Source organism: Trachinotus anak, unplaced genomic scaffold (genome assembly GCF_046630095.1).
Source record: "Trachinotus anak isolate AG129_WGS33_773 ecotype Australia unplaced genomic scaffold, CSIRO_AGI_Tana_v1 ptg000004l, whole genome shotgun sequence".
Taxonomy (NCBI): Eukaryota; Metazoa; Chordata; class Actinopteri; order Carangiformes; family Carangidae; genus Trachinotus; species Trachinotus anak.
In genome coordinates this window covers 20080843-20107410 of record NW_027273855.1, presented here as the reverse complement: position 1 = coordinate 20107410, position 26568 = coordinate 20080843, and the positions used below count along the sequence as shown (strand labels likewise).

The 26568-nt window shown below is 42.6% G+C and overlaps 1 protein-coding gene and 2 long non-coding RNA genes across 5 annotated transcripts; 2 read left to right on the top strand and 1 right to left on the bottom strand.

Annotated features, from left to right (window-relative positions):
- Positions 1 to 441: 441 nt before the first annotated feature.
- On the bottom strand, positions 442 to 8382 carry ddx23 (DEAD (Asp-Glu-Ala-Asp) box polypeptide 23). The gene is made up of 17 exons (XM_071476789.1): positions 8154 to 8382; positions 6757 to 6914; positions 6447 to 6566; positions 5948 to 6041; positions 5662 to 5727; positions 5436 to 5574; positions 5208 to 5341; positions 4593 to 4705; positions 4339 to 4482; positions 3881 to 4106; positions 3395 to 3540; positions 3092 to 3269; positions 2464 to 2706; positions 2199 to 2350; positions 1997 to 2105; positions 1576 to 1750; positions 442 to 1339 (listed from the first exon to the last, which is right to left on the bottom strand). Exons 2-17 carry the CDS (start codon positions 6912 to 6914, stop codon positions 1116 to 1118), a joined length of 2421 nt encoding a protein of 806 aa, XP_071332890.1. The 5' UTR covers positions 8154 to 8382; the 3' UTR covers positions 442 to 1115.
- A 93-nt stretch (positions 8383 to 8475) lies between these two features.
- Positions 8476 to 10429, top strand: LOC139620844 (uncharacterized). Its single transcript, XR_011690891.1, has 3 exons — positions 8476 to 8606; positions 8710 to 8766; positions 10300 to 10429. It is a non-coding gene; the product is annotated as an uncharacterized lncRNA (long non-coding RNA).
- A 1437-nt stretch (positions 10430 to 11866) lies between these two features.
- On the top strand, positions 11867 to 24757 carry LOC139620841 (uncharacterized). 3 transcript variants are annotated; one of them, XR_011690890.1, is made up of 7 exons: positions 11867 to 12466; positions 13896 to 13997; positions 14123 to 14188; positions 15618 to 15680; positions 18610 to 18847; positions 22781 to 22951; positions 23885 to 24757. It is a non-coding gene; the product is annotated as an uncharacterized lncRNA (long non-coding RNA). The 3 variants fall into 3 exon arrangements; XR_011690888.1 differs by lacking the exon at positions 23885 to 24757 and having other exon boundaries at positions 11891 to 12466; positions 22781 to 23876; XR_011690889.1 differs by lacking the exon at positions 23885 to 24757 and having other exon boundaries at positions 11893 to 12466; positions 18815 to 18847; positions 22781 to 23876.
- The last annotated feature ends 1811 nt before the right edge of the window (positions 24758 to 26568 follow it).

Below are 26568 nucleotides of genomic sequence, written 5' to 3'. Positions count from 1 at the left end.
ATGTACTTTTAACTGTGTGGGTCGTTTTTTTGTTTCACTATAATACACTTCCTTCAGTAAGTAGTATTTTCCTAGACTTGGTCTGTCAATTGGTCCTGTTTGTTAATTTTTTGGTTTGTAAGTTTTGGGGAAGAATTTCTGAATGGCACTTATCTCCCACCTGTTGTCACAATTATCCAATCAGGACATCAGGACCCATCCCTGCCTGGAAGCATACAAAGTTGAGGCTCTGGTGTTATCACTAAGATAAAAAACAGTTTGATGACAAGCCATGTTACTGATATCAACCAAAAAGTACTGCTCCTCAACACAGTAGCGCCTGGAGTTTGAATTTTTTCAGACAACCTAAAACTACTTATGCTATTCACATTGCAACAGATATGTGGTCATGCAGATGGTTAGCGTGTCATATAAAATATTTAGACAGTTACGAGACAGATGTCACTCAAATTTGCTGTATTAACTTCATACAAATGTTCATATTTAAAACAATGATTAGCAATTTAACCAGCTGATGTATCTGAAGTGAAAACAGTAGCCATTACTTCTGGCATTGGTCTCTTAAACAGTCAGGAAAATCAAACGGTAATAGTTAATAAAATTCCACAACACAGTACTCACTACTCATCTACACTTGCATCCTGGCTGGTATTTATCATTTTTTGATAATTATTGAAGGGCAGCATCTTTACAGTGCAGCTCATCAGTGTCCTGCTAAGTCATCCTGGACCTGTGCTCTTATTCACAGAAGCAAAACACATAGCTGCTTCTGAGTCTGCATTTACATATTTTTGAACTGAGTAGACAAACTCAAATTCACAGACATCAATTCACATTTGAGTCCTACCATCTCAAAGCCAGTGCCGTGATGATCTCTGCACCCGTTAATCGATTTCAGACACACACAAATCTGTAGAGTTTGTGGAGTCTGTAATGTGGAGTCTATTTTTACCCACAGACTGGACTTAAAGATGAAAACAGACTGACAGAATAGGAGGCAAGGTGAGAAACAACTAAAAACATGGGCGTAATTAACATCTCGACTGCAAAACTGAGAATTCGGACACTGTGTACAGATGCAACATGACAAAACAGTCTGAGCCAGCCAGAGTAAATCAGGCAAAGATGGTCTCCTCGCGTCTCTTCTTGGTCAGGATGGTTCCAGGTTTGTGCTGAGCGTCTGGGTGGTTGGCCAGCTCTGGAGGGCAGGTGGAGACCGGGCTCTCGAGGATGGCCTGCTTCAAGTCGTAGAACACTGCCGAGTCCTCTTTGGTGAGGAAAGTCATGGCCACACCACTCTTACCAGCACGACCAGTACGACCGATACGATGGATGTAGTCTGCAGAGGGAGGAAGAGCATTTGGTTACCAGAATGAAATAATTACACAAGAACTGCTTAATTGGTATTTTAAGTTATTTATATGTATTATACATTGTATGTTATCTATTCTTAACAAAAAATAAATATCAAACAAATAAATATCAAATTAAGGTAAAAAAAAAGAAAAAAATACAGGAAATGAAGAAAAAACATGAGTACTGAGGAAACACTGTGCATCGAATGAAGCTTCTTACCTTCAATGTTCTTGGCCATGTCGTAGTTAATGACCATGGAGACGTCCTGGATATCAATACCTCGACCAGCAACGTCTGTGGCCACCAGAATATCTTTGGCTCCTGCCTTGAGATTGGAAAGTGCAAACTCTCTCTGCTCCTGGCCTTTGCCACCGTGCAGTGTGCAGGCATTGTACTGTGAGAAGAAGAAGTGGATCAGTAAAAACAAGCTGCTGGTAACACTAGGGGAGGAGTCAGGGGATCACCAGGGTTAGTAGTGAATTCTCTGGGGCCCATGAATGTCTGTATAAAATGTAATGACTATCATTCTAGTAGTTATCAAGATATTTCAGTAGAAACATCATGTAATTTTCATGAACTACATCATCAAACAGTGAAACCTTGGTTTGGGAACGTTGTGGTCTAGTCTACTGTGGCTTACCCCCATTTTCTCCAGAGACTTGGCCAGCACATCGCAACCCTTCTTCTGGTTGACAAAGATAATGATGGGAGGCTCGAAGCCGCTTGCCAACACCTCCAGGAGCTTCTTCCTGCACCACACCACACAAAACCCACAAACACTCAGTGTGACAGAAATAAACATGACGCTTGGTGTTTACAGTTAGTGATTGTGTCTGTCTCACCTCTTCTCTCCCTCTGACATGAGCAGGACCTTCTGTTCGACTCTCTCGTGAGGTTTGCCGGCAGACCCGATGTACACCACAGCAGGACGTCTCAGGTAGCTCCTGGCCAGTCTCTCCACAGCTGGAGGCATCGTAGCTGTGAACATGACCGTCTGCACGGTGCAATCAAATACAGACACACAAAACATCAGAGTGTGAGCCCCTGGCACCGACAGAAGAGTCTTGTTTATGAAGATGTTTGCAAACACGTGACAGATAAACATACTTGTCTGTATTTATGTTTTCCTGATTCAAAGTTCATCATCATTTTCTCAGGATCCTCTGCTTCCTCTGTGTCTGGTTTCTGATTGGTCACAGGGATGTACTCCAAAATCTTTTGGACGTCGGGCTCGAAGCCCATGTCAATCATACGATCGGCCTCATCAAGGACCACGTAGGTGCAGCGACCCAGGACCAGATAGCGGTTCTCCAGCACATCAATCAGACGGCCAGGAGTGGCGATCACAATCTATTAAATTAAGAAAACAAACATACTCTGTGTGAATGTGCGTTTTGTGTACATAGCATTATTACCTCATGAATGTGAAGACCGTATATAAATGTAAAGGATAAGAGAAAAGTGTGAGTGTATACAGTGACTGAAATGATGTTTTTGTTTACATTGTTAAGGCAAAGTAAGTAAGTACACCAAATTAGCAGTTCCTGTCTGCACTATAATAATGACTGTACTGACAACTATCACTGGATTCCCTTGATCCTGAAGAAAAACTTCCAAATGTGATGATTCAGGCTAAGGACTTTTAGCTGTGACAGACAATGGAGACATTTATATCGCCAGAGAGTACAAGTCTACTCAACCCAAGAAACACAAGTGCAATTGCTGAATGTTTCACCTCACAGCCCATCCTGAGACGGAAGCCCTGGTCCTCTCTGGAGATTCCTCCAATCACAGCCACTGTACGGATGCCGAGCGGTTTACCAAACTTTATGGTCTCCTCTTCAATCTGCTGCGCCAACTCACGAGTTGGGGCCAGGATCACAGCATAAGGACCCTGATCTGAGTCTTCAATCCTACAACCCAGCAAAAGAATGTAGTAGGTTGTTGTCTGAGTAAAACAACAAATGTCAATATCAAAAATGGAGCGGGGCATTATCAGAGCGTTTACTTGAGTTTACTAGATCATAGGCGGTTTTACCTGTCAATTTTTGGCAGGGTGGTGATCCAGACAAGCAATGGAATCAGGAAAGCAGCTGTTTTACCGCTACCTGTCTCAGCCACACCAATGATGTCACGGTTCTGTAAGCCAATAGGAATGGCCTGCCTCTGAATAGGCGTTGGATCCTGGATTTGAAGAGAAAAAAAGGAACATTGGAGATTACATTCACAGTGATATCTTTAAATGTCTTGTTTTTCCATAAACCCAAAGACACTGTAGTAGTGTAGTATGATATAAAGAGAGAAAAGCAGGAAATCTTCATATTTGTGAGGCTTTTCTTGCCACTGTAACATGAAAAATTACTGAAATAATTAAGTGAGTCATCTAAATAGCTGCCGATTTCACATTTTACCATTGTGTCAGCAACAATACTATAAAAAATACTGGAACTACAACAAAAGTCAGAGATACACAAACTCAGTGATTCCTCTCGTGAAAACTTCAACACAGCGACTCTGATCTGACCTTGTAGCCACATTTGTCGATGACCTCCAGGATGTGTGCGGGCAGCGGGTACTCCTTCCAGTTCCTGATGGGGTTCGGGATTTTTCCGCCCTTGGTGGTGATGCTGTAGTCCTCTCTGAAGATTCGCCAGTCCCTGTCCGTCATCTCGTCCAGTTTCTTCTGGGACCAGTGTCTGTCGTCCCAGCGCTGCTTGGCCTCCTTTTTACGCATCTTCTTCAGTCTCGTCCTGAAAGGAGTGCAGAATAAAGATTGAACAGTTTTGGAGGTGCAGAGGGTGATGTTGTTGAGTTGGTTCGAACTGTGTATGCTTTACATTTCTAGAGTGATTTTTCTCCCTTTCAGTCAGTTTTACTTAATATACACTCTTTTGTGTTAGATTTTAACACTTGAAGTTGTTTTGATAACAGCATGCTCCTTTGAGCCACAACCAAAGCTGATCACTTCGATGCTTTACTCACTCTTCCTGCTCCTTCTCTTCCAGCGTGCGCCTTTTCTCCATCAGGTCACCATAGAAACGTGACTGCTCTCTTTTCTGCTGTTTCAAGTCGATGCCAGCGATGAATCCTCGCCCGTAAAGCTGCACCTGATGCTTTTCTTTGTAACTGGGACACAGATCATATAGTTTAGACTGGTACACATTCCAGCAAAGCAAAACCTGCTCCGATTCAAGAGATACATGTTTGAATGATGTAATAGGTTAATGCTGACTCACATTGGGTTATAGTCGACTGACGTGTCTTCAGAAGCATCCCACTCAAACACAAACTTCCTGTCATTCAGGTGACGAGTTCTCCGACGTTTCTTGAGCCCACCAAGGTAACGCTCCTGTAAAGATTTATTATTTACTTCTTTAGTACATTATGCATCCATCAATCCATTCATTCATCCTCTGTGACCTATATGGGGCCGCGTCGTGGTGGCAGCAGGCTAAGCAAGGTATTCCAGGCGTCCTTCTCCCTCGTAATGTTTTTTTAACTTAATATTTTCATGCACAGATTGATCATATACGAACTACAGATGGTCAACATGTTAACAGCTATGGTTGCAAACCTGAGTAGAAAAAGTTAACAGGTCAGTGACACATTACATTTTGTGTTTTCAAGTGCCAGCTGCCGAGATGACTTGACTTTGATGATAAATACAAATAATCAATTGGATATTTAGAAGCCTCAAGAGTGTAGTTTCATATAAGAAATTTAGAGGTTTATGGGTTGACTAAAACTGCTCAAACAAACAAGACTCAGCTTAATGTAAAACATTTAAAATTTCTATTTCACACAACCAATTCAACAAAACTGTGAACTAAATTTTTTCTCCTTGGACAAACCTTGATGGCCTGGAGCTCTTTGCTTTTATCCTTCTCCTCTCTGAGTTTTTGTCGTCCATCATCCTCTTCATTCCCATTGTTTTCTCGCTCCATTCGCTCTCTGCGCTCTCGTCTCTCCCTTTCCTGGGGGTCCTCTGCAACAGACAGTCTCAGTCACTATCAGCACGTTTCACAGTATATCAAAACGCAGATTGTGCACAACTGAACAGACAAGGGGCTGATACACACCCAGCATCTTTCTCCCTATGTCCTGGAACATCCTTCTTTTCTTCCTCTCCTCTTCAAACAACCTCTTCCTCTCCTCTGTCTGTTGCACCCTTCGTTTCAGAGCCTCAGCTTCTCGCTCTGCTTTGGACAGGAATTTGGGCTGAAAAGAACGAATTAAAAAATAAGTTAAAAAATAATTCTGCGCCTAAAAGGAAAAAGAAAATGTATACCTCAGAGATCTTCTCACCTTTGCCTCTGCTTCCTCTTCTGCCTTTTTTTTGGCCAGAAGCTCTTCTAAAGATAGGGGCTGGACCTGAACAGAAGGCAAGGCAAGTTTATTTATTTAGCACCATAGCACCAAAAGTGAATGAATAATAAACACTCATATAAGACATGTGAAGATAAGTTAACTTAATCTTTAGGATGAAAACCTTTCTCTGCCTAAGTATGCATTAATCTAAAGCAACACAGGTGAAAAACTGAAAAAAAAACAACCTAAGAAACAATGCAACACTATGAAATCAGATTCATACCTTTTCTTTTTTCTTTTTTTCATCTTCCTCCTCTTCCGTTTTTATATCCTTCTCTCTCTTTAGCTTGGAATCCTTTGACCTTGGTGAGGAACTCCTTTAGAGGAGAGTGACAGACGATATTAACAGGTGTAATCAACCTCTATCTTTCAGCGACAGACTAACTGACATGAGGCATCCATGTCTATCTGGTTTTCAGGCACTTCCACATTATAAACCACCAAGTTGGATATATCTTTCATAAAAGTCCTGAGTTTCCCTGTCATTATTACACGCTGGATGTTGACGTGAATGTTATTTACACACTGGGAGCTGGTAAGCGCGGTAAACTTCAATGATCATACAGTTGTTAGAGAGTGTTCTGACTTCTGTGAGCAAAACATCACAACCTAAAGCTGTTGAATAAATTCTCAAAATTCTGCACAAAGAAAGTGAATCAGTAGCTACATGTCATCAGATCCGTCTCCATCTCACAAAGATGTATATTTCAGCATTCACCCACCTGGACCTTTTGCTGCGATCTTTATCGCGTCGATGGCTATCTCTGTCCTTGCGGCTCCTCTCTCTATCTTTATCTCTGTCACGGTCCTTGTCTCTTTCCTTGTCCTTTGTGCGACGGTCTCTGTAATTATGAATCAAATCAGATACAATGTTGTTGTTTTTTTTTTGTTTTTTTATTTTTATTTCAACAACAGACAAACTGAAACTTGGTCATGCAGAAAATAAAACACAGACTATGTCCGTAAGGACTCAGGACACTTGAACATTAAGCTAGTGTTAAAGGTGTGTTTGCTCCTTTGTGTTTTGATTACCTTTCTGCAGATTTGGAGCGATTTCTTTCACGAGACCGATGGCGCTTGCGTGAGGGTGAGACTTTACGGTCTCTGTCTCGTGAGCGGCTACGTTTCCTCTCCCTGTCTTTGGTCCCCGAGGATTCTGCATCCTTCTTGTCAGTAGAGTCGGCTGCCATCTGGAAACACAAATGGCATGGATGGTGGATTTGTCAGGAACATGTAATTTTTAGTGTATATTTAAAATCAGTAGTTTACATTTACACACTTGAGTAGACTTTTGATAAGGCGTTATAATCTATTTTTCTATTATATGATAATAAACAGCCTACATTTATGCTGTTATGGCAGTGTAAGCGGAACATTTAAATTTGCTCTGAACAGTTTTTCTTCATTAGATAATATTTGAAAATAACTAAATGCCTGATGGTAGATTCTGCCTGGTGAGTGACCATCCTTTGTAGTACACCAAACAAATTCACTATATTACACAGTATCAGCATCCCTAAATGCAACAGAACTTTACTGAACTCTCAAGTTCATTCAACTAAAAAGGCAGAACATAAATCACAGCCAACCCAACTACAGTAGGAGGAGAAGAACAGATAAAAGCTCACATTTCAAACAGACCACAATAATACATATAGGAACAGAGGAACTACTGATGTGTAAGACTAAGACAAGTAACACTCACTTCTGTTTGCATGATTTTAAGATCGTTTTAATATGGATTACAAGAAAGCACCTGATAGTTATTGAGAAATTCGGCCTTGATATAATTGAAATAATTATCTCTTTTACAGAAATATTTCAAACAATCAGGTGGATAATTGAGAGTCAGACATATGAGCAAAAATAAGGGACATCATAACTTAACTTAAAAACTAAGTGTAACTGTATATTACACAATTTAGGAATTTTATTATAGTTTAAGTTGAGTTCCAAGTTCAATATTTTCCAATTCTGTTTTTGACAGTATGCACTACAACACACAATCCTAAAACAACATAAAATGAGTGATGGATTTCGTACACATACATCCCAGCTTTTACTCCTGCAAGTTCACGGTTTATCCACTTTTTGTTTTGCTATCACACAGAGAAACTGTGCAGTATTAACATTAGTCGTTTAGTTCAAGTTTCAGGCTTGCTCGCTATCGGTTTTTAGAAAATTTAACTTTTAATACGAGACGTAATTAACTAATAAAAGAAAATTAAGTAACTCAACCGCTTGAGAATGAATGCAGCGGTTAGCGTAAGCAAGCTAGCGCCTAACATTAGCTAACAACTTAGCAAAAAGGCTAACCATCTTCAGTAAACAGCTCAAACCTGCAACATTTAAAACCTCGTCCAAGTCAGTCACTTGCAGGTAATGAATCCCAGCAGGGCGATGTGCGGTTTACGACATTTAAAGCTTACCTTTCTCACTTGTCAACAAAACACTTGCGATTGAAGTACGCTTCAAGAAGACCCCATATCGCTCGACACACGAGCAGAAGAAAGCTCGGGCTTGTGGGTATTGTAGTACTTAGCGGTCCATAAACATGGATGTATTATAAGACCTGGATGACGGATCTAAAAATGGCGCCCATTCAGTTCAATACAAGTTGCTCGCCTGGCGCATACGCCGAAAAAGTTTCTGGCTTCCGGGTTACTTCCGCGTTATGCGGCCCATAGAGACTGCGCAGTAGTGTCACTCCCATAATGCCTTTGGGCAATGAGAACGAGCGAAAAACGTTCTCGATCTGGCGCTGCGCGTTCACGAGTGCGTTCATTGTATGTACATCCTCCTAAACTTTGATTTATCAGTCAAAAACTGTTGCTGAGTGACTCTCAGTGCTGCACAATGGAGACAACAAACATGTTTACAAGGTCTTTCACCTGCATTTATTTAGGTTTGTTATTCTGAGTTTGCTGTGTGTGCAATCACCACTGGAAGTGATCACATACTCATCAAGCTCATATCATTTTACAGGCTTTATATCTGAAATGAATTCAAGAGCTTGCTGACTGAGAAGAAGAGTGCATTTAGGTGAGGGATGAAGGTGAAGCTGCAGAGGGAGCAGACTCATGCCCACAGCTGGTTGAATCTCTGCTGTGACCTGGGATCAGAATAACGACCAGACTCCTGTCTCTCAGCTTCTAATCACTTGTTGTGATACATTTAAATTCTTTAAATTATATGTCTGGTAATTTTCATTGAGTTGTATTGATATAAGACACAGACGGGTAAAACAAGCTGCTGCCACTGCCCCAGACAAAGTGACGAGAGACGAGGAAGTGACGTCCTCACTGATGAGATGACTGACAGACTGAATTTTCATTTTGACCCCTACAGAGTGTAGCGACTTGTAAATGTAAATTTTGCTGCTGGCCTGAGCAGGACAGGTGTGCTGACTGGGCGGCTCAAACAGGTGTCTTGAGTTTTCTTTGTTCTGTGTCCTGAGCTCATTCTCTGATTGGCCTTCAGTTGAGCTGCTTCCCTTCGTCTTTCCACCTTTGTTCCTGAGTGAGTAGTTTATTTCATTATATTTCCTCAAATCATGTTTATCCTGTTGAACATCTAATCTCCTTGGTGAGCTGGATTAGTTACTCACTTGAGATTGAAATGTTGGCAGTTGTGTTATGTTCACTTCACACTCAGACTTTATGACCAAACAATCAAGTCTTGATTGGTGCAAGGTGTCGCTGAAATCCAGGACGACCACAACTGCTGTTTTCAGTTTGCTGCAGAGGCTTTTCTTTATTTTGAAGGAGGCTCAGTTAGTCTGTGTTTGTGGGTCACCTGTGGAAAAAAAATCTCACTCATCTTAATATTTTTTTAAAAATTGTATGAAAATCAACATTAGTTAGCAGGTTTCTGGGGCCTATTCAAATTATATGGTTGTTATGGTTTAATATTTGAGTACATGGTCTTCAAGAAAACGCTTGTTTAAATAGTAGGAACCTTGTCTTGTTTTCTTGTTTTCTTCCTCTGAGTGTTGAACTTGGTTCAGACACAGAGCAATACTTCAGTCCTGTCACTAGAGGTCACCACAGACCTGCAGTTCAGAGAGGAGCTTCCTCCTGTGGGCTCATTGTGTGCACATCCTCCAACGGAGACAACAAACATGTTTACAAGGTCTTTCACCTGCATTTATTTAGGTTTGTTATTCTGAGTTTACTGTGTGTGCAATCACCACTGGAAGTGATCACATACTCATCAAGCTCATATCATTTTACAGGCTTTATATCTGAAATGAATTCAAGAGCTTGCTGACTGAGAATAAGAGTGCATTTAGGTGAGGGATCAAGGTGGAGCTGCAGAGGGAGCAGACTCAGCTGATGGAGATTCACGCCCACAGATAAATTCTTTAAATCATGTCTGGTAATTTCCATTGAGTTGTATTGATATAAGACACAGATGGGTAAAACAAGCTGCTGCCACTGCCCCAGACAGACAAAGTGACAAGAGATAACGAAGTGCCGTCCTCGCTGATGAGATGAGACTGTCTCTCAGCATCTTATCACTTATTGTAATACATTTAAAAATCTTTAAATCTCATCTCTGGTCATTTCCTTACAGAGAACAAGCTACAACCACTGCCCCAGTGACAGAAAAATGACAGTTGACAAGGAAGTGACGTCCTCACTGATGACCTGCCTCAATGAGAGGACTGAGTGCATTTTCATTTTGACCCCTAAAGAGCGCAGTGACATGTGAATGTAAATGCAATGGCCTGAGGGCTGTTTGTTCATTATGTTTAAATACTGTCACTGCAGAGCAATCATCATTTTAATATGTTCATAGATGAGTGCACACATGAGTATGTGAAAATGAAAATGCAAAATGGAGTACTGCATTTTCTTTTTAAATGATACTTAAAGCATCCTGTGGGAAGTGGGGTCACATGACTGCTGAGCTGAGCAGCACAGGTGGAGAACTGGGCAGCTCACACAGGTGTCTTGAGTTTTCTTTGTTCTGTGTCCTGAGCTCATTCTCTGTTTGTCCCTCGGCTGAGCTGCTCTCACCTTTGTTCCTGAGTGAGTCGTTTGTTTCATTATATTTCCTCAAGTCATGTGCATTTTGTTGTTAAGTGGTACATTTAATCTCCTTGGTTTGTTCTCCCACGATTATATATTTAAAGCAATAATGTATGTACTGATTTTGATTTAGAATTGTTTGTTGATTTATTCAAGATAAAGTGATAGAATTTGACCTGTATGTTCGCTTTCTTTCAATTGTAGACCTGTAACCACTCACACCTGACTGACTGCAAGCAAAAGATTAAACACCTTCAAATGGAACCTGCTTGTCCTGCTTTGCTCACATTCATTCAGTCCAGTGTTTTATCCTAGAACACATACATGTGTCAGAAATCTCAATTCTATCATAGATTTTTTTTTCAGTTTCAAGTTTATATGATAATTCTATTGAAGTCTTCTATAGGCTTTTGTAATGACCTTAATGTTTATAATTTAGTTATTTTCCTGCACCAGATGCTTTGAGGACAGACCACTATAATCATGGATTGGACACTACAATCATAATGAGGATTGTGCATTTAAAGGAGAACCAACCCTTTGACAGAACTCACTGTTCTTATTCCTGTGCCTCAGAACAGTTTAGTCAGTATTTGTGAACATGCAGCTCTTCACTGACGTTAGAAAACAAAGAGGGAACATTAATGTTCGATGTCAACCCGGTTTGCTCTTTAACAGTGAATGGGGCTCTGATGCTGTGAGGCCATAAAATGTTTATATAATTTCTTGGCCCAAAATGAGATTCAAATTTCAAATTTTGAACCCAATTTAAAGCCAAATGAGACACAACACAGCTACTGTAGATTATAGGGTTAGCACGGTAACTCATTTCCCCCCAGCGGCTCAAATTAACCTCAGCTGTAGATGATGAGAACAAACCTTTGACTTTTGTAGTCGATCGTTCCAGAGTCTGTTTTTCTGCTGTTTTTGTTCATTTGCTCTCAATGTGACTGATTCAATTAAAGACTGATGCATTTCCTGCATTAAACATTTTCATTGATCACTCACAGATTTTAATCAGTATTTTGATGGAACACACAGCTGCTAACATTTCACAGTCAGTGCCGCTGTGTTGTCTCTGGAGGATTCTCTGGTTTCCAGCTTTAGGACAGAGTGACGTGTTTTCAGACACAGGCTTCACTGGTCCTGGGGCCCAGGAAGCACTTGTGACATTTAAGCCTTTTATTTATTCAAAGTTGCTTTCAAACGAATGAATTGTGTGTTTCTGAATGTTGTGATTATTATTTACTAGTAAGTTAAACTTTGTGCACAGCTGTTGTTGGGCTTCTACCTTCACTCACCGCTGCAGTTTATGAACTTTAAACATTTCCTGGCACTTCCTGTTGTTTCTGGCCTTCATGTTTCTGCTTTAATATTTCCCGTGTGTCCATGAGACAAACCGGAAACAAACTCGTTAGACTCGGTCGAGTCTTTGCCAGAATAATATGAGTAATGTCAGAAATATAAACCGGGAACAAACACGCAGAAACAGCTGATCCTTGTGACAGTGTGGAGGCCGGTGAACCGGAAGAGACGAGGAAGCCGCAGAGCCGCAGAGAGCCGCTGTTTATCCGCTGCCTCCTGCGCTGATTGGGCAGAAAACGCGCGTTTTCTTCTTTAAAAAGCAACAACAAACAAACATGAGGCAGAAACTGAAGCTTTGCTCTGTCAACAGCCTCCAGCGGATCTGCTCCTCTGCAGCACCGAAGGTAAGAGAGTTCACTTTATTCATCAGAGCCTGTTTGGTTGGAGGACGAGTCCTTTGCATCATAAGAGAAATGAACTGAAATATTGATGCTTATTGTTTTGTTTGCAAAGAGGGAAACTCGGCACAAATGAGACGCTGAATATACTGAACAGAGTTTTTGTAGCTGCTGAATCTCTGAGAAGTGATGTTATTGTTGGAGACACCAGTGGTGAGCTGATGCAGAGACGATGTGACAGAAGTTGTGCTTTTGTTAAAATCTTTGTGCAGATACAGAGCAGACAACTGTGAAGCCAGGGGTGGGTGATCTGACTTTGGCATATGATCAACTTTTAATATGAATGTACAGATGCCTTCATTAAAGCTGCTATATTTAGATAGCCCTGGTTAATGTCCAGGGTTAATGCTGCTAACCTGTCCACTGTCACCTGTTAAACAGCTAGCCTGCTAACCGCAGCTAGCCTGCTAACCGCAGCTAGCCTGCTAACCGCAGCTAGCCTGCTAACCGCAGCTAGCCTGCTAACCGCAGCTGGCGATAGCGGCCCTTGTTCTGCAGCCTGCTGCATTTGGCTCACAGACATATATTATATTACATTATATTATATATTATTATATTCTTCACCTGAGCAGAACAAGAGCTGACGTCACCAGCCAATGAGACACCTGTGGTAAAGGCGGCACACAGGAGGCGGGGCAGCTGGTTAGCAGCTGGTTAGCAGCTGGTTAGCAGCGACTTCACTTTCAAATCAAAGCGCGTATAACACCTCATAGATAACTGTGCTGTCCAAAAGAATCCTCCATATGAGCTCAGCGAGAAATGTGATTGGTTGTGGCACAATTTGTACATGTAAGACAACATTGTTGGCGAGGAAGAGCTGCTAGCTAGCTAACATCTGGAGTTGGTGTCAAAGCGGCGGAAAAAGACGTCGTTACTTCCGGTTAGGACTTTCACAATAAAATCAGTGGAAACAATGTAGATCGTGATAAAGCTCGAAAGATTGACATATGACCTTTGACCAGATCGCCCACCCCTATGCTCAAAAATTACAAGTACACATTCTGACTTTTTTTTTTTTTTTTTTTTTTTTTTTTTTTTAACTTAATCTGATTGGACAGCGACAATCCCACAAAGCGTCCAATCAGAGAACAGGTGGTTCCTTTAACTTCATCTCTGCCTATACCCTGAAAGGTGTAGTAGATTTTCAAGATGGAGGACAGCATGGGCTTGAAAATCTACTACACCTTTCAGCATCTGCCATGGAGCTGAAGGCAACTGAATGACCTGCCCTCTGACTGAACTTTGTGATTGGATTGTCATTGTCCAACCAGTAAGATTTAAAAAAAAAAAAAAAACAACTTCTCTTTTTTTTTGGCACAGGTAAATGCCACTTAAACCACAACCAAGTAATGTAAGGTTTTAAAAATCTTTCCAGGATTCCTGTTAACAGTATCTGCGGTTGGAGCTGTGTGCGGTAACCTCCTTTGAAACTGATGGGAGCTAACTTCATAACTTGCACTTGACTGAGTTTATAATGGTAAGTGAAATTAATTATTTCAAGTAAAAATGTTTCTCAATATTGTTTTGTGAAAAGCTGCCTAAAATGTCTTGATTTGCCCTGCAATGGAAAATGTGTTTTTGTATAACTGCATGTTTTTATAGAGATGGCAGAACCCACCTCAGGCCAGGACCACATCCTGTATGGTGCCCCACAACCAGCAAAAAATGGTAAGTCATGGGCATGACTCCATCACATACCTATACCTAAACTAGGATCAAAAGGATTTTGAGCTTATAAAGTGATGTTCACAAGTAATTCCAAACATAGTTTTAAATCAATCTTTGTAAACCTGCAAAATCTGTATGAGAAACTCAAGTATATGCACGTGAAGACATTGTGCTTGTGTAGAGGAGATTTGTATTTGTAAAAAGACCGTGTGATTTTAAAATCTGACCAAATGAAATTAGTGGTGAGGTAACACAAAGACACCGTGGAAGAACTGCTTTTGTCAATGTGTGTGTATAGATACAAAGCAGAAAACAGTGTAAAACTTGGTGTTCAAAGTTCCTACACAGTGTGTGACACTGACTTTACAATCACACTTTTGACGCCATCCTTACACCTTAAAATGATTGGACAAAGACGGTCCAATCACAAAGCAGAGTCCAATTAGAGGGCAGGTGGTTCTGGTATCTTCATCTCTATCACACATCCTGAAAGATGTGGTAGATTTTCAAGATGGACAACAGCGCTGGCTTTAAAATCTACTACACTGTTCAGGATCTGTGACAGATGAAGGCAACAGAACCACCTGCCCTCTGAGTGGAGTCTGCTTTGTGATTGGACTGTCTTTGTCCAATCATTTTTAAAGTGTGAGGATGGAGTCAAAATTGTACTTGTAACCTCAGGGTTGTACACTGTGTAGGAATATTGAGCATCAAGTTCTACAGTTTGCTGCTCTGTATCTGTTCACAGATTTGGTAAAAGCACCGTCTTCCGCAGTGTCTTTGCGTTACCTCACCACTGATATCAGTTGCTCAGTTTTTATTTTTCAGTTCAGTTTTTCTTTTTACAAATGCAAATCTTATTTGCACTTTTCACTGTACACTAATAAGACATAACAAGCTGTACTTGGTATCAAATTAGACAAAACTAGAATTATGTTCTTAGAGGGTAATTTACAACACATGAGAACAGAACTATGTTGTAAACTAAAAGGAACTTTTTTTTTTTTTTTTTTTTTTTTTACACAGCTTGCATAGCTTTGTGAAGCAAAGTGATGCATCAAACAGAGTTGTTATAGAGTAGCTCCTCATTACTTTGTCATTATATCACAATGAATTACTTCACAACGAATAGAGACGGCAAGTTTCAACACAAGTATTCATATTTGTAATCACATCCATGTTGGTTTTTTGAGAAATTAGTGATGACAATTATACTTGTTTGGAAACTTGCTGTGTCTGATTGGTTGTTAAGGAACTTATTTGATGATATAATGATGAATTAATGAGGAACTACTCGGTAACAACTCTGTTTGATTTATCACTTTACTGACCAAGACTCTACAAGGTGTAAAATATCACTTTATCTGCAACTTTGCCCTGCAATGTAAAGTCATTTTATTTAATACAGTACCATTGTATATTTTCATAGGGATGCCGGAATCCAACTGGGACCAATACCACACCTTGTCGTCCTCCACAACCAGCAAAAATGGTAAGTCATATTCATGACTCCACCCCATACCGATATAGGCTCAAATTAGGGTCCAAATGATTTTGAACTTGTGAAGTGATGTTCACAAATAATTCCAACGTTTGTAGTTGTAAATCAACCTTTGTAAACCTGTGAAATGAATCTGTATGAGAAAGTCAAGTCTGTGCATGGGAAAATTATTTGTCCTTTTGACAAAGACATTTGTATTTGTTACAAAAAAAAGACTTTGTGACTCAAAACGATGAACAAATGATCAGTGTTGAGGTTAAAAAACACTAAATAAATAAATGGTTTTGTCAACAACTGTGCTGATACAGAGCAGCAAACTGTGAAACTCTGCTGTGTGTGTGACCCGCTGAGTTTTACAGTTTTCAGCTTTTTATCTGTACACAGACACTTACAAAAGCATTTCTTTTATGTGTTAAACCCTCACCACTGACCATTTGTGTAGTTTTATTCAGAGAGTCTGTCTTTGTAGCAAATACAAATGTCTTTGTCAAAGGATAAATTATTTTTTTCCCATACACAAACTTCCATTTCTCCTGCGGATTTATTTTACAGGTTTACGAAGTCTGATTTACAACTACAACTTTTGGAATTATTTGTAAACATTACTTCCCAAATTCAAAATCATTTGGACCCTAATTTGAGCCTATATAGGTGTCGGGGGAGTAAGTCGGGGGAGTAAGTCGGGGGAGTAAGTCGGGGGAGTAAGTCGGGGGAGTAAGTCGGGGGAGTAAGTCGGGGGAGTAAGTCGGGGGAGTAAGTCGGGGGAGTAAGTCGGGGGAGTAAGTCGGGGGAGTAAGTCGGGGGAGTAAGTCGGGGGAGTAAGTCGGGGGAGTAAGTCGGGGGAGTAAGTCGGGGGAGTAAGTCGGGGGAGTAGCCTCGCGCGAGGCTGAACGAGCCCGATGGCTGGGCGCAGGGCCGCCTGGGGGTCGGGCTGTCCAGCCTCGCGCGAGGCTGAACGAGCCCGATGGCTGGGCGCAGGGCCGCCTGGGGGTCGGGCTGTCCAGCCTCGCGCGAGGCTGAACGAGCCCGATGGCTGGGCGCAGGGCCGCCTGGGGGTCGGGCTGTCCAGCCTCGCGCGAGGCTGAACGAGCCCGATGGCTGGGCGCAGGGCCGCCTGGGGGTCGGGCTGTCCAGCCTCGCGCGAGGCTGAACGAGCCCGATGGCTGGGCGCAGGGCCGCCTGGGGGTCGGGCTGTCCAGCCTCGCGCGAGGCTGAACGAGCCCGATGGCTGGGCGCAGGGCCGCCTGGGGGTCGGGCTGTCCAGCCTCGCGCGAGGCTGAACGAGCCCGATGGCTGGGCGCAGGGCCGCCTGGGGGTCGGGCTGTCCAGCCTCGCGCGAGGCTGAACGAGCCCGATGGCTGGGCGCAGGGCCGCCTGGGGGTCGGGCTGTCCAGCCTCGCGCGAGGCTGAACGAGCCCGATGGCTGGGCGCAGGGCCGCCTGGGGGTCGGGCTGTCCAGCCTCGCGCGAGGCTGAACGAGCCCGATGGCTGGGCGCAGGGCCGCCTGGGGGTCGGGCTGTCCAGCCTCGCGCGAGGCTGAACGAGCCCGATGGCTGGGCGCAGGGCCGCCTGGGGGTCGGGCTGTCCAGCCTCGCGCGAGGCTGAACGAGCCCGATGGCTGGGCGCAGGGCCGCCTGGGGGTCGGGCTGTCCAGCCTCGCGCGAGGCTGAACGAGCCCGATGGCTGGGCGCAGGGCCGCCTGGGGGTCGGGCTGTCCAGCCTCGCGCGAGGCTGAACGAGCCCGATGGCTGGGCGCAGGGCCGCCTGGGGGTCGGGCTGTCCAGCCTCGCGCGAGGCTGAACGAGCCCGATGGCTGGGCGCAGGGCCGCCTGGGGGTCGGGCTGTCCAGCCTCGCGCGAGGCTGAACGAGCCCGATGGCTGGGCGCAGGGCCGCCTGGGGGTCGGGCTGTCCAGCCTCGCGCGAGGCTGAACGAGCCCGATGGCTGGGCGCAGGGCCGCCTGGGGGTCGGGCTGTCCAGCCTCGCGCGAGGCTGAACGAGCCCGATGGCTGGGCGCAGGGCCGCCTGGGGGTCGGGCTGTCCAGCCTCGCGCGAGGCTGAACGAGCCCGATGGCTGGGCGCAGGGCCGCCTGGGGGTCGGGCTGTCCAGCCTCGCGCGAGGCTGAACGAGCCCGATGGCTGGGCGCAGGGCCGCCTGGGGGTCGGGCTGTCCAGCCTCGCGCGAGGCTGAACGAGCCCGATGGCTGGGCGCAGGGCCGCCTGGGGGTCGGGCTGTCCAGCCTCGCGCGAGGCTGAACGAGCCCGATGGCTGGGCGCAGGGCCGCCTGGGGGTCGGGCTGTCCAGCCTCGCGCGAGGCTGAACGAGCCCGATGGCTGGGCGCAGGGCCGCCTGGGGGTCGGGCTGTCCAGCCTCGCGCGAGGCTGAACGAGCCCGATGGCTGGGCGCAGGGCCGCCTGGGGGTCGGGCTGTCCAGCCTCGCGCGAGGCTGAACGAGCCCGATGGCTGGGCGCAGGGCCGCCTGGGGGTCGGGCTGTCCAGCCTCGCGCGAGGCTGAACGAGCCCGATGGCTGGGCGCAGGGCCGCCTGGGGGTCGGGCTGTCCAGCCTCGCGCGAGGCTGAACGAGCCCGATGGCTGGGCGCAGGGCCGCCTGGGGGTCGGGCTGTCCAGCCTCGCGCACAGACAGAACAGAATGGGAACTTAAAAATGTAATAAAGTAGTAAACAACTCTTAGCATCAACACTTCACATTTACAGCTCTAGTTATAATTATAATCTTCATAAGCTACATAAACTATTAACTGATAAAACATAAAACATTAACAAAGGACTCAAGCATTAATTACAGCTTCTAAACCCTTTATGAATGGTGCCTTTTTAGGAAGAGGCAGTGATATGTCTTAAACTTTGATGCACATGTTTTTGGTTTTTTGCATGATGAAAATTTTGATGCCTTCATCAGGATGCAGGGAGAAAATAATGGATCAGAGGGAGGTTCTTCAATGAGACAGCGCAAAGTCTAAAGACTGTGAAGGCCACAATCCAGCAGATTCAAGCTTCTTGAAAACTTTTTTATTTATTTGCATCAAACAAAATGCAATATCCACCACTTTATAATCCTACTCCTTTGATTTGTTCAGTTTCCTTTTTTTTCTCTGCTTCACCAGAAGAAATGATTGACGACAGTACGGTCACGATGGGTGAGAGAACAAATTGTTTACCTACTCCGTTTTTACTCCTTTTAATTCCTTTTCACAGTTGTTTCTGCATTTTTGTTAGTGAGCAGTGCCTTACACTATACACTACTTTTTGGAGTTTGTCCTTATAGTAATGTGTGTCTAACACTGTCTACATACTGTGAATTACCTTAATAATCAATATCCTCATATTTCTCGTGACCCCTCAGACCCTTTGGAGGGGCCCAATCCCTAGTTTGGGAAACACTGGATTAAACTTATTACAGTTAAAGGATTTCAGGACCTAAAAGCAGACGCGCACAAAGGCAGGAAGGTGTGGTGAAGGTAGTTTAATAAGTGAAAACATCCTGAAAAGAAAACCTAAAAAAATTAAATAAATAAGCAAAAACAGGCTGGTAAAAAAACACAAGTTCAAACAGGAAGCCAAACGCTCCAGACTCTGGTGAACCAAACTCAACAAAACCAAACTCCAGCTACAAAAACCAGAGGCTCGAGGTTTCTTCAGGGAACAGGACAGATACACACAAGGGGAGAAATTTTAAAAATAAAAGGGAAATAATACAATCCAGGCAGGTAAATTACCCAGAGGGGCAGATCACAACAACACTGTCTACCTGTTTCTGAGGTAGTTGAACCAGCTCCACCTGCAACACTGGTGCATCAGTATTAACAATCCAGTTAAATAAAATATCATTTTACTGCAGAGTGACATTGACTGCTCACACTGTCAGTACATTTTGTTGATTATATTTCTTCGGTTTTTTTGAATGAAAGACTTTACTTGTACTTGGAATATTTTTAGTTTTTTGTCTAATCTTTGTATGTATCATAATGCATATGTTTTCAGTATATACTTGTCATCTTAATCTTTGAAGTAAGCACTTACTATGGAAGTATATAAAAGCAGGAAATTGAAATACGTGAAAATAAAGTGAAGTACCTCAAATTTGTACCTAAGTATAGTACATGAGTAAATATACTTTCTTTAACTGAAAAAGACAGATACTGTAGCCTCCATCATAGAAGAAGAAAGTCTTATAATAGGTCTTATAATACATCCATGATATCGCCCTACACACGAGCAGAAGAAAGCTCGGGCTTGTGGGAATTGTAGTACTTAGCGGTCCATGAAGAGTGGAGGTAACGGCTTTTAAACTACATTTCCCATGAACATCTAAATGCCTGATCAAAAATAACTTTCTGAGTCCAAACATTTTCCATCTCGAGCACAAGGTGGCAATCGTGTTACATAGTGTGACACGTTTTGGGTTTTTTTGTTTTGTTTGTTTTTTTTTAATTCAGATTAAATGAAATAACCGTGTATTCCAGACAGTAAAACGCTGTTGACGACACTTCCAGGTGAGGGGAATTTGGGAGAAATTTTCCCAACCAGACTTGTCAAATCTGATTGACCCAGAGAAGTTCATGATTGTTTCAGATTTAAGATACTTTTATTCTTTTCGTTTCTATTCCTCAAACTGACAGCACTCTAAAGTTAAAATGCAAAAATACCAATAATCATTACCAGCTTCTAAAATGTAAATATTTGATAGTTTCCCAGGTTTCTGTGATCTTCTATCTTTTGGTATTTGACTGTTGGTCAGACAAGTAAAGAAAGATGAATATGTAATTAGGATTCATTGAATACTGATGGGTTTCAATAATTATTAATGAAAATAACTGTCAGTTGTGTTGTTAATGAAAGTAATTGTTGGTTGTAGTATTACAATAGCTTACAGTTATAATGGAATAACATGCCCTTGCCCGAGCTTTTCTGTGGGTTAATTAGAAAAAATTGAAGCACAACTTTACAACTAAAAACATAATATTAAGAAAAACAATTAAAGGAGTTATTTTTGTAATTTCTGCTGCTGCTACATATCCAATGTTAGCATTAATAGCTGTTTACTTAGCAGTTTTGCCAAGAGCTTCAGCCATTGTTAATACAAGAGGTTATATATTCCCTCTGAGCAGTGGACCTTCAGGTCACAAGGTCCAGCTGGACCAAGGCTAGCTGGTTAGCATGCAAACTTCCGTAGAAGACAAGAAGTCATAGAAACAGAAATAAAGCAAGTTACCATAGCTTTGCTTTTGCTGTAGACAGTTGTTGGCAAATCAAAGAAGAAAGGAAGATTGTTTTGTAGAAAATCAGTAGTTTAGGAAGATTGTATATTTTTAAGAGGTAACAGCACAAAGAAACTGTCAGTCTAAGGCCATTTGGCTGGACTGTTCACATTGACAGGACTGAAAGACTAAACCTGAATCTTTGTAATCCAGTGATCTTATTAGTCTGCTGTTTACCTGAAGGAAGAATAAAAAGGCCTGCAGTAGGAGCCAGACCTATCAGTCTATTGTTGACCACAGACTATATAGTGCAACCATGATGAAATAGGTCTGTCTGCTCAGTTCTACTTAAAAACACACAGCCTCTGCAACATATTAACATTCAAGAAGTGCTGTTAGTGCAGGGACCAGACCATGTTTTTCCTGTAATCTAAACTATCCTCTGTTGTGTATGTGAGTGTGCGTGCTCCTGCAAACAGATAAAAGACATTTTAGATTCTGCTATGCTTGACTACAGTCTAGAGCTGCTCAATGCTGGTTCGTATTCTGGACCTGCCTCTTCATCCGTGGGGAGATGAAGAGAGATTTATGGAGCCCCTCTGAAGGAGAAGCAGTTTCAGTAGGAACAGATCAAAGTTTGATCGTACGAAAAAAAAAAAAAAAACCACAAAGGAGAAAGAACTGGTTAGATAGTAAAAGTCAGAGTTTGTATTTTATGTATTGAACTGTGGTCATTAGTTTTTCTTTGTTTTTCCAATTAGCTTTTACTGGATAAGCCTAAAGAGTGAATAAAAGGATTAAAGGAGGATGAAAGCTGCTCATGAAATGAATTATGAATTCCCTTTATTTCGCATTGTAACTACTAATCTGCTAAGGGCTATGTGTTCTTTACTGGCAGAAAAGGTTTGCCTCATAGGCCTTTTTAAAGTAGACAATTTGGTTTGTTATTGCAGGAAAAGGGTAGGTGTTAATAATGACATTAACAACGGCTCTGTTCCAGTCAAGTATCCCAGTAAGCCTCACTTTACCAACTTAAAACACCCGAATGTCATGCAGATGTGATGAGTGTCATTTATTAAATCGATACTTTTCCTGGTTCTTGACATGTTAAAGTGTCTTGATATGAAAAAGGTCTATTCTGTCTCAAGGATTGACATTTTTAATCATATTATTTTTCATGGCCAACTACTAGGCAATAAGCCTGAGACCACCTAACAGCAGGACAGAAATGTGCTCATGTCACTGACCAGGGTTTGAGAAACTAGTCTCTATGATCTCTATTATTCTCTATTGTTGCATTTATGCAATTCCGGCAGAATGGGAAAAACAGGAAAAACACCCTTTATTCCAACTAGGAAATGTTCACACATTCTTCCACGGTGGTTAGCCATGGTCACACCAGATAAACAGCGTGAATAATCTTCTTTTGTTGCGTTATGTATTTGTAGCAGCTTGTTACGACATAAAACCAGATACAAGTAGTGTATAGCTTGTAAAATTAGCAGATATTGGATGTTATTTTGATTAAACTGCCTGTTGTGGTGCATTTGCAGCCGTTCTGCCAGTTGGTAGTTCAAGTGGGAGATATCACTGTCAGAAACTGCAACTCCAAGGCTGACTTGAATGGTTTTTCTCTGCTCATACTTTTTCATGATATGCTGTTTAAATGATATGCTGTGAATGCATTATAATATCATGTTTTCACAATCTTACACTACTAGGCTGTTAGGCAGGCTGACAGTAGGCAATGCAAAGGCAGTCGGGTCAGGCAAACAAATCCAACAGGCCTTTATCCCAGCAGACATTTTGACTCATCACAGTAGGGAAAGGACAGGTGCAACTAATAACATTAACTATGTTCTTTCTCTTAAGGTGTCCCAGGAAGCCATAGTGAGACGGCATGCACAACACCAAAACAGTTAAACTGAAGAAACTATTTTTTTCATTTTATGATTCACACCCAAGCGTTTCCTACTGTAACATAAGAAGGTCCCCTACATCTCAGCAGAGGCCTTATCAGCCAGGATAAGTGAAAACACCTGCGTGAGTGTGTTGTCAAATGGTAATGTTCATTTGAGAGTAAACAATAATGTACAGAAAAAAATCTAGAAATGTTGATTAAATAATGTAAATAATATGAATTTCTACTGGGGTAAGTGCATTATGTGTTAGTGTTCCCTACATTAAGAACTCTCCTTGAACTATGATATAAAATGTACTTTTTACGATACCTGTCTATCTTATATGATTATGGCACATTACACTAATACTATATGTTCTGTGGTGGTTTAGTTGTGTCTAATGTGTATGTTTTGTATAAGGCATAAATGTCATATGGTGTATAACTTTCTTATACAGTAATGCTTTTCAGTAACATGTATGCAATGTATGACAGTAATAGTAAATGTGTAAGCAAAATACAGAAACATTCTTCAATAATACAATATAGATATCATTTCTTTCACCACATCGATTTACACTTTTATTACCATAACTGCACATTAATATAATTCAAAATTGAGCCATGAAGGCGTATGATTTATGTAATGTTGCTGGCAGCAGTTTTATCAAATCAAGTTTATTGTCCCTTAAAGATACGTCTCTGTGCAGGGCAGAGTGAGAGAATGTTTCTTGGACCAAGGTGCAAAACATAAGGTGCAACATTTTAGGGAAAAGCACGTTCATGCACAAGACATGTCAGAGTGGTGTTGTTTCTATTTTGTGTTGATGACATTTTGTTTCTCTGCAAAGTGCTGACATACCTTACTCACTCAAAAACACACTGTCTTCAAACTTTGGTGATTCACTGTTGCCATGACTACCCTACATTTGCCCTCATATGTATAATAAACATTGCGCCCAGTGAGAATTGCCCTGAGTGAGGATTTAGTACAACACCTGAATCAGAAAGTATACCTATTATCATTGCATCAATATGATTTGTATGTTGCTGCTTTATCTTTGGTGTTTCTACAGTGAAGACACAGCGGAGGTGCAGTGACATGAGGCAGGATGATGAGGAGAGAAAAGGGATGACATGAGATAAACACACAGGCACAATTAATTGAAGATTTTCCTGCATACAGCTCCAATCGGCTTTGTTCTTCATCTTTAGATGAGTTGAGTGTGCTTGAGGAGAAAGTTTGGCATTAAAGCCGCAGGAATACATCTTATAGGAGAGAAACAACTGATTATTTGTCTAAACAGGCAAACAAATATTTGAATTTCACCATGATTCTACTTTTTAAATAAAAAAGTCTCCACCTTTCTGTATATTTTGATTGTGTCACAGCTGGTTAACTATTCTTCAGGTCCGGAAGCAGAACTGCTTTCAGCAAAAAGCTGGTGTTGTGTAATGTTGACTATTACCTCATTTGGATCAGATAACAGCTGACTATCGATAACAGTTGGGCTTTGTGTAAGCAAAGAGATTGATTTTAGAGGGTTGACATGTCATGTTGTTTAGGGTCAATTCTTACGGTCGACACACTTTCGTATGAAAGATATAACAGAAAAGACTCCACTGATTGGCAAATACAGTATTTACCAGCCCTAGAAACAGCCTTTTGCTGGAGCCACACGATTGGATGGCACAGATATGACTATGTTTAGCTGTTCTCCAGATGTACACACCACATCTCCAACAATAACCCTCTCCCCCAACTCCTACAGCCAACCCCCATCCCAAGCACCTCGTGCGCCCCTGTCTCGGCCCCCCTCCCCACATGTTCCCCCACATCAGCCGTGGTTGTCTAATTAAACCGCCAGAAGAGCACTAACTCTTGACATGCCCTCAGGGTGTGCCAAATGGGCCACGGTGGCATGAAGTGGGGGTTAGATCCAGCGAAGGTGAACAGTGTGCATAAACAGGGGTTTGTGGGGGTGTCATAATATGGCAAACGAGGGAAGGGGGGCTGGATAGTTGTACCAGGGGACTCTATTTACCTCTGTCAGGGACAGTGGGGGTCTTATCATTGCAGCAGACCTGAGTGTGAATCTGGCTCACCTCACTGCGCTGAGGAACGAGAAAATATGCAGAACAAACAAGATAAACTGCTTAGTATACACAGCACACACTGGCACACATTCATACACCAATTCACATGTACATCATCACGCATGGATGCAGATAACTGCACATACAGTCCTCCCAGACACACACATGAAGAGATAATGGGAATTCACGAGCACAACTGACAAAGAAACTTGGTTGAATAACAGTATTTACAGCAGCAAATGGAGGGACGCCCGATATTTATTTATGCACAATATGCTAATGCAGCCTAATATGGTTAATGTTAATGTGAGTTGGTCCTCGGGGTTCAGGGCTATAGAAAGGCTGTGGAGTGCCCTGTCTGGTGATGTTTGTGTGCCTCATTGAGTAGCCCAAAGCACAGAGACAGTCACAAGCTGAGAGCTGCCCTGCTGCCTGAACCTGTCACATCATTGCAGCTTTGGACTGAGCAATCAGAGAGAGAGGGACGTACTGATTGAGCGAAACTTCACTTCAGATGAGTTCTGTACAATCAAAGAAATTCAGCTTTGATTTTTCAGATTTTTGTGCCAATGTTGGCTGCCAGTCTGTTCCTTTGTTTAGAAGAGCGATGAAAGAGCGATTCAAACACGTACAAAAAATCTTTTAGAGAAATGAAGACAATCATAATCTGAATACACACTGACAGCTCGTATTTGAACAGATAAATAGGCTGTGTAAATGAATGGTTTTGGCAATATGCTTATTGTTTTCTTGCTGAGAATTAGATGAAAAGATCGAGACCACCCCCATAACTATCCTGGATTAAATAAATGAGATATATACAGTGTTAATTAGTGAGCTCTAGAGGTGCTGGTTGGTGGATTTTGTTACCCAAGATTGCAGGCTTCTGTTTCCAGTTTTAATAATATGCTAAACCACCTGGCTACTGGCTGTCACCTTTTCAACCAGACAGACACGAGAGTGGCATGTTTCCCCAAAATGCCACAGCACTACATGGATAATGTAGACATACAGTAGGTGAGAAAAATATATTTTAAAAAAAGTGGAAAGACATCATAGTGGCCATGTCTGCTGGAGAGAACCACAGAGAGGCAGATGCCCATATGGGACACTCCTTCCCCTGCCCCTCACCCAGCTGAGCCTTCTGACATACAACCCCATTTTCCATCCAGAGACAGGAGTGATGACACTGTCAGAGCAGCTGTGGCAAAGCTCACTATTATCGTGGATGTGTGTGTTTGTGTGTGTGCTCAGTGCGTGTGCGCAGGCATGTGAGGGAATGTAACCCATATAGTATGTCAGTCTGCAGATAGCTCATCAGTAACCAGGCAGCATGCCGTAGTTTTGCAAAGCCTCATCCTCTCATCAGCCCTTTGCCTCCTTCTCCACTGCTGCAGTGGTGGAGAGGTCTGATAGGTTGGTCGTACATATGTGTGTGTGAGACGGCATCGTGTGCACGTTTTGTGTGTGTGTGTCTGCGCTGCCATGTCTTGATAGATGATGTGCTTATGTGGTAATGAGCAACGCTACACTGTGACCATTTTCCCTGACTCCCCGAGAGGGTTTCAGATGGCAGCACTCTTCCCTAAATCATCCTCCCTCCGGTTCCTGATCCTGATCCTCAACACTCGCATTGTCTCTGCTGCAGGCATCATCCATCCAC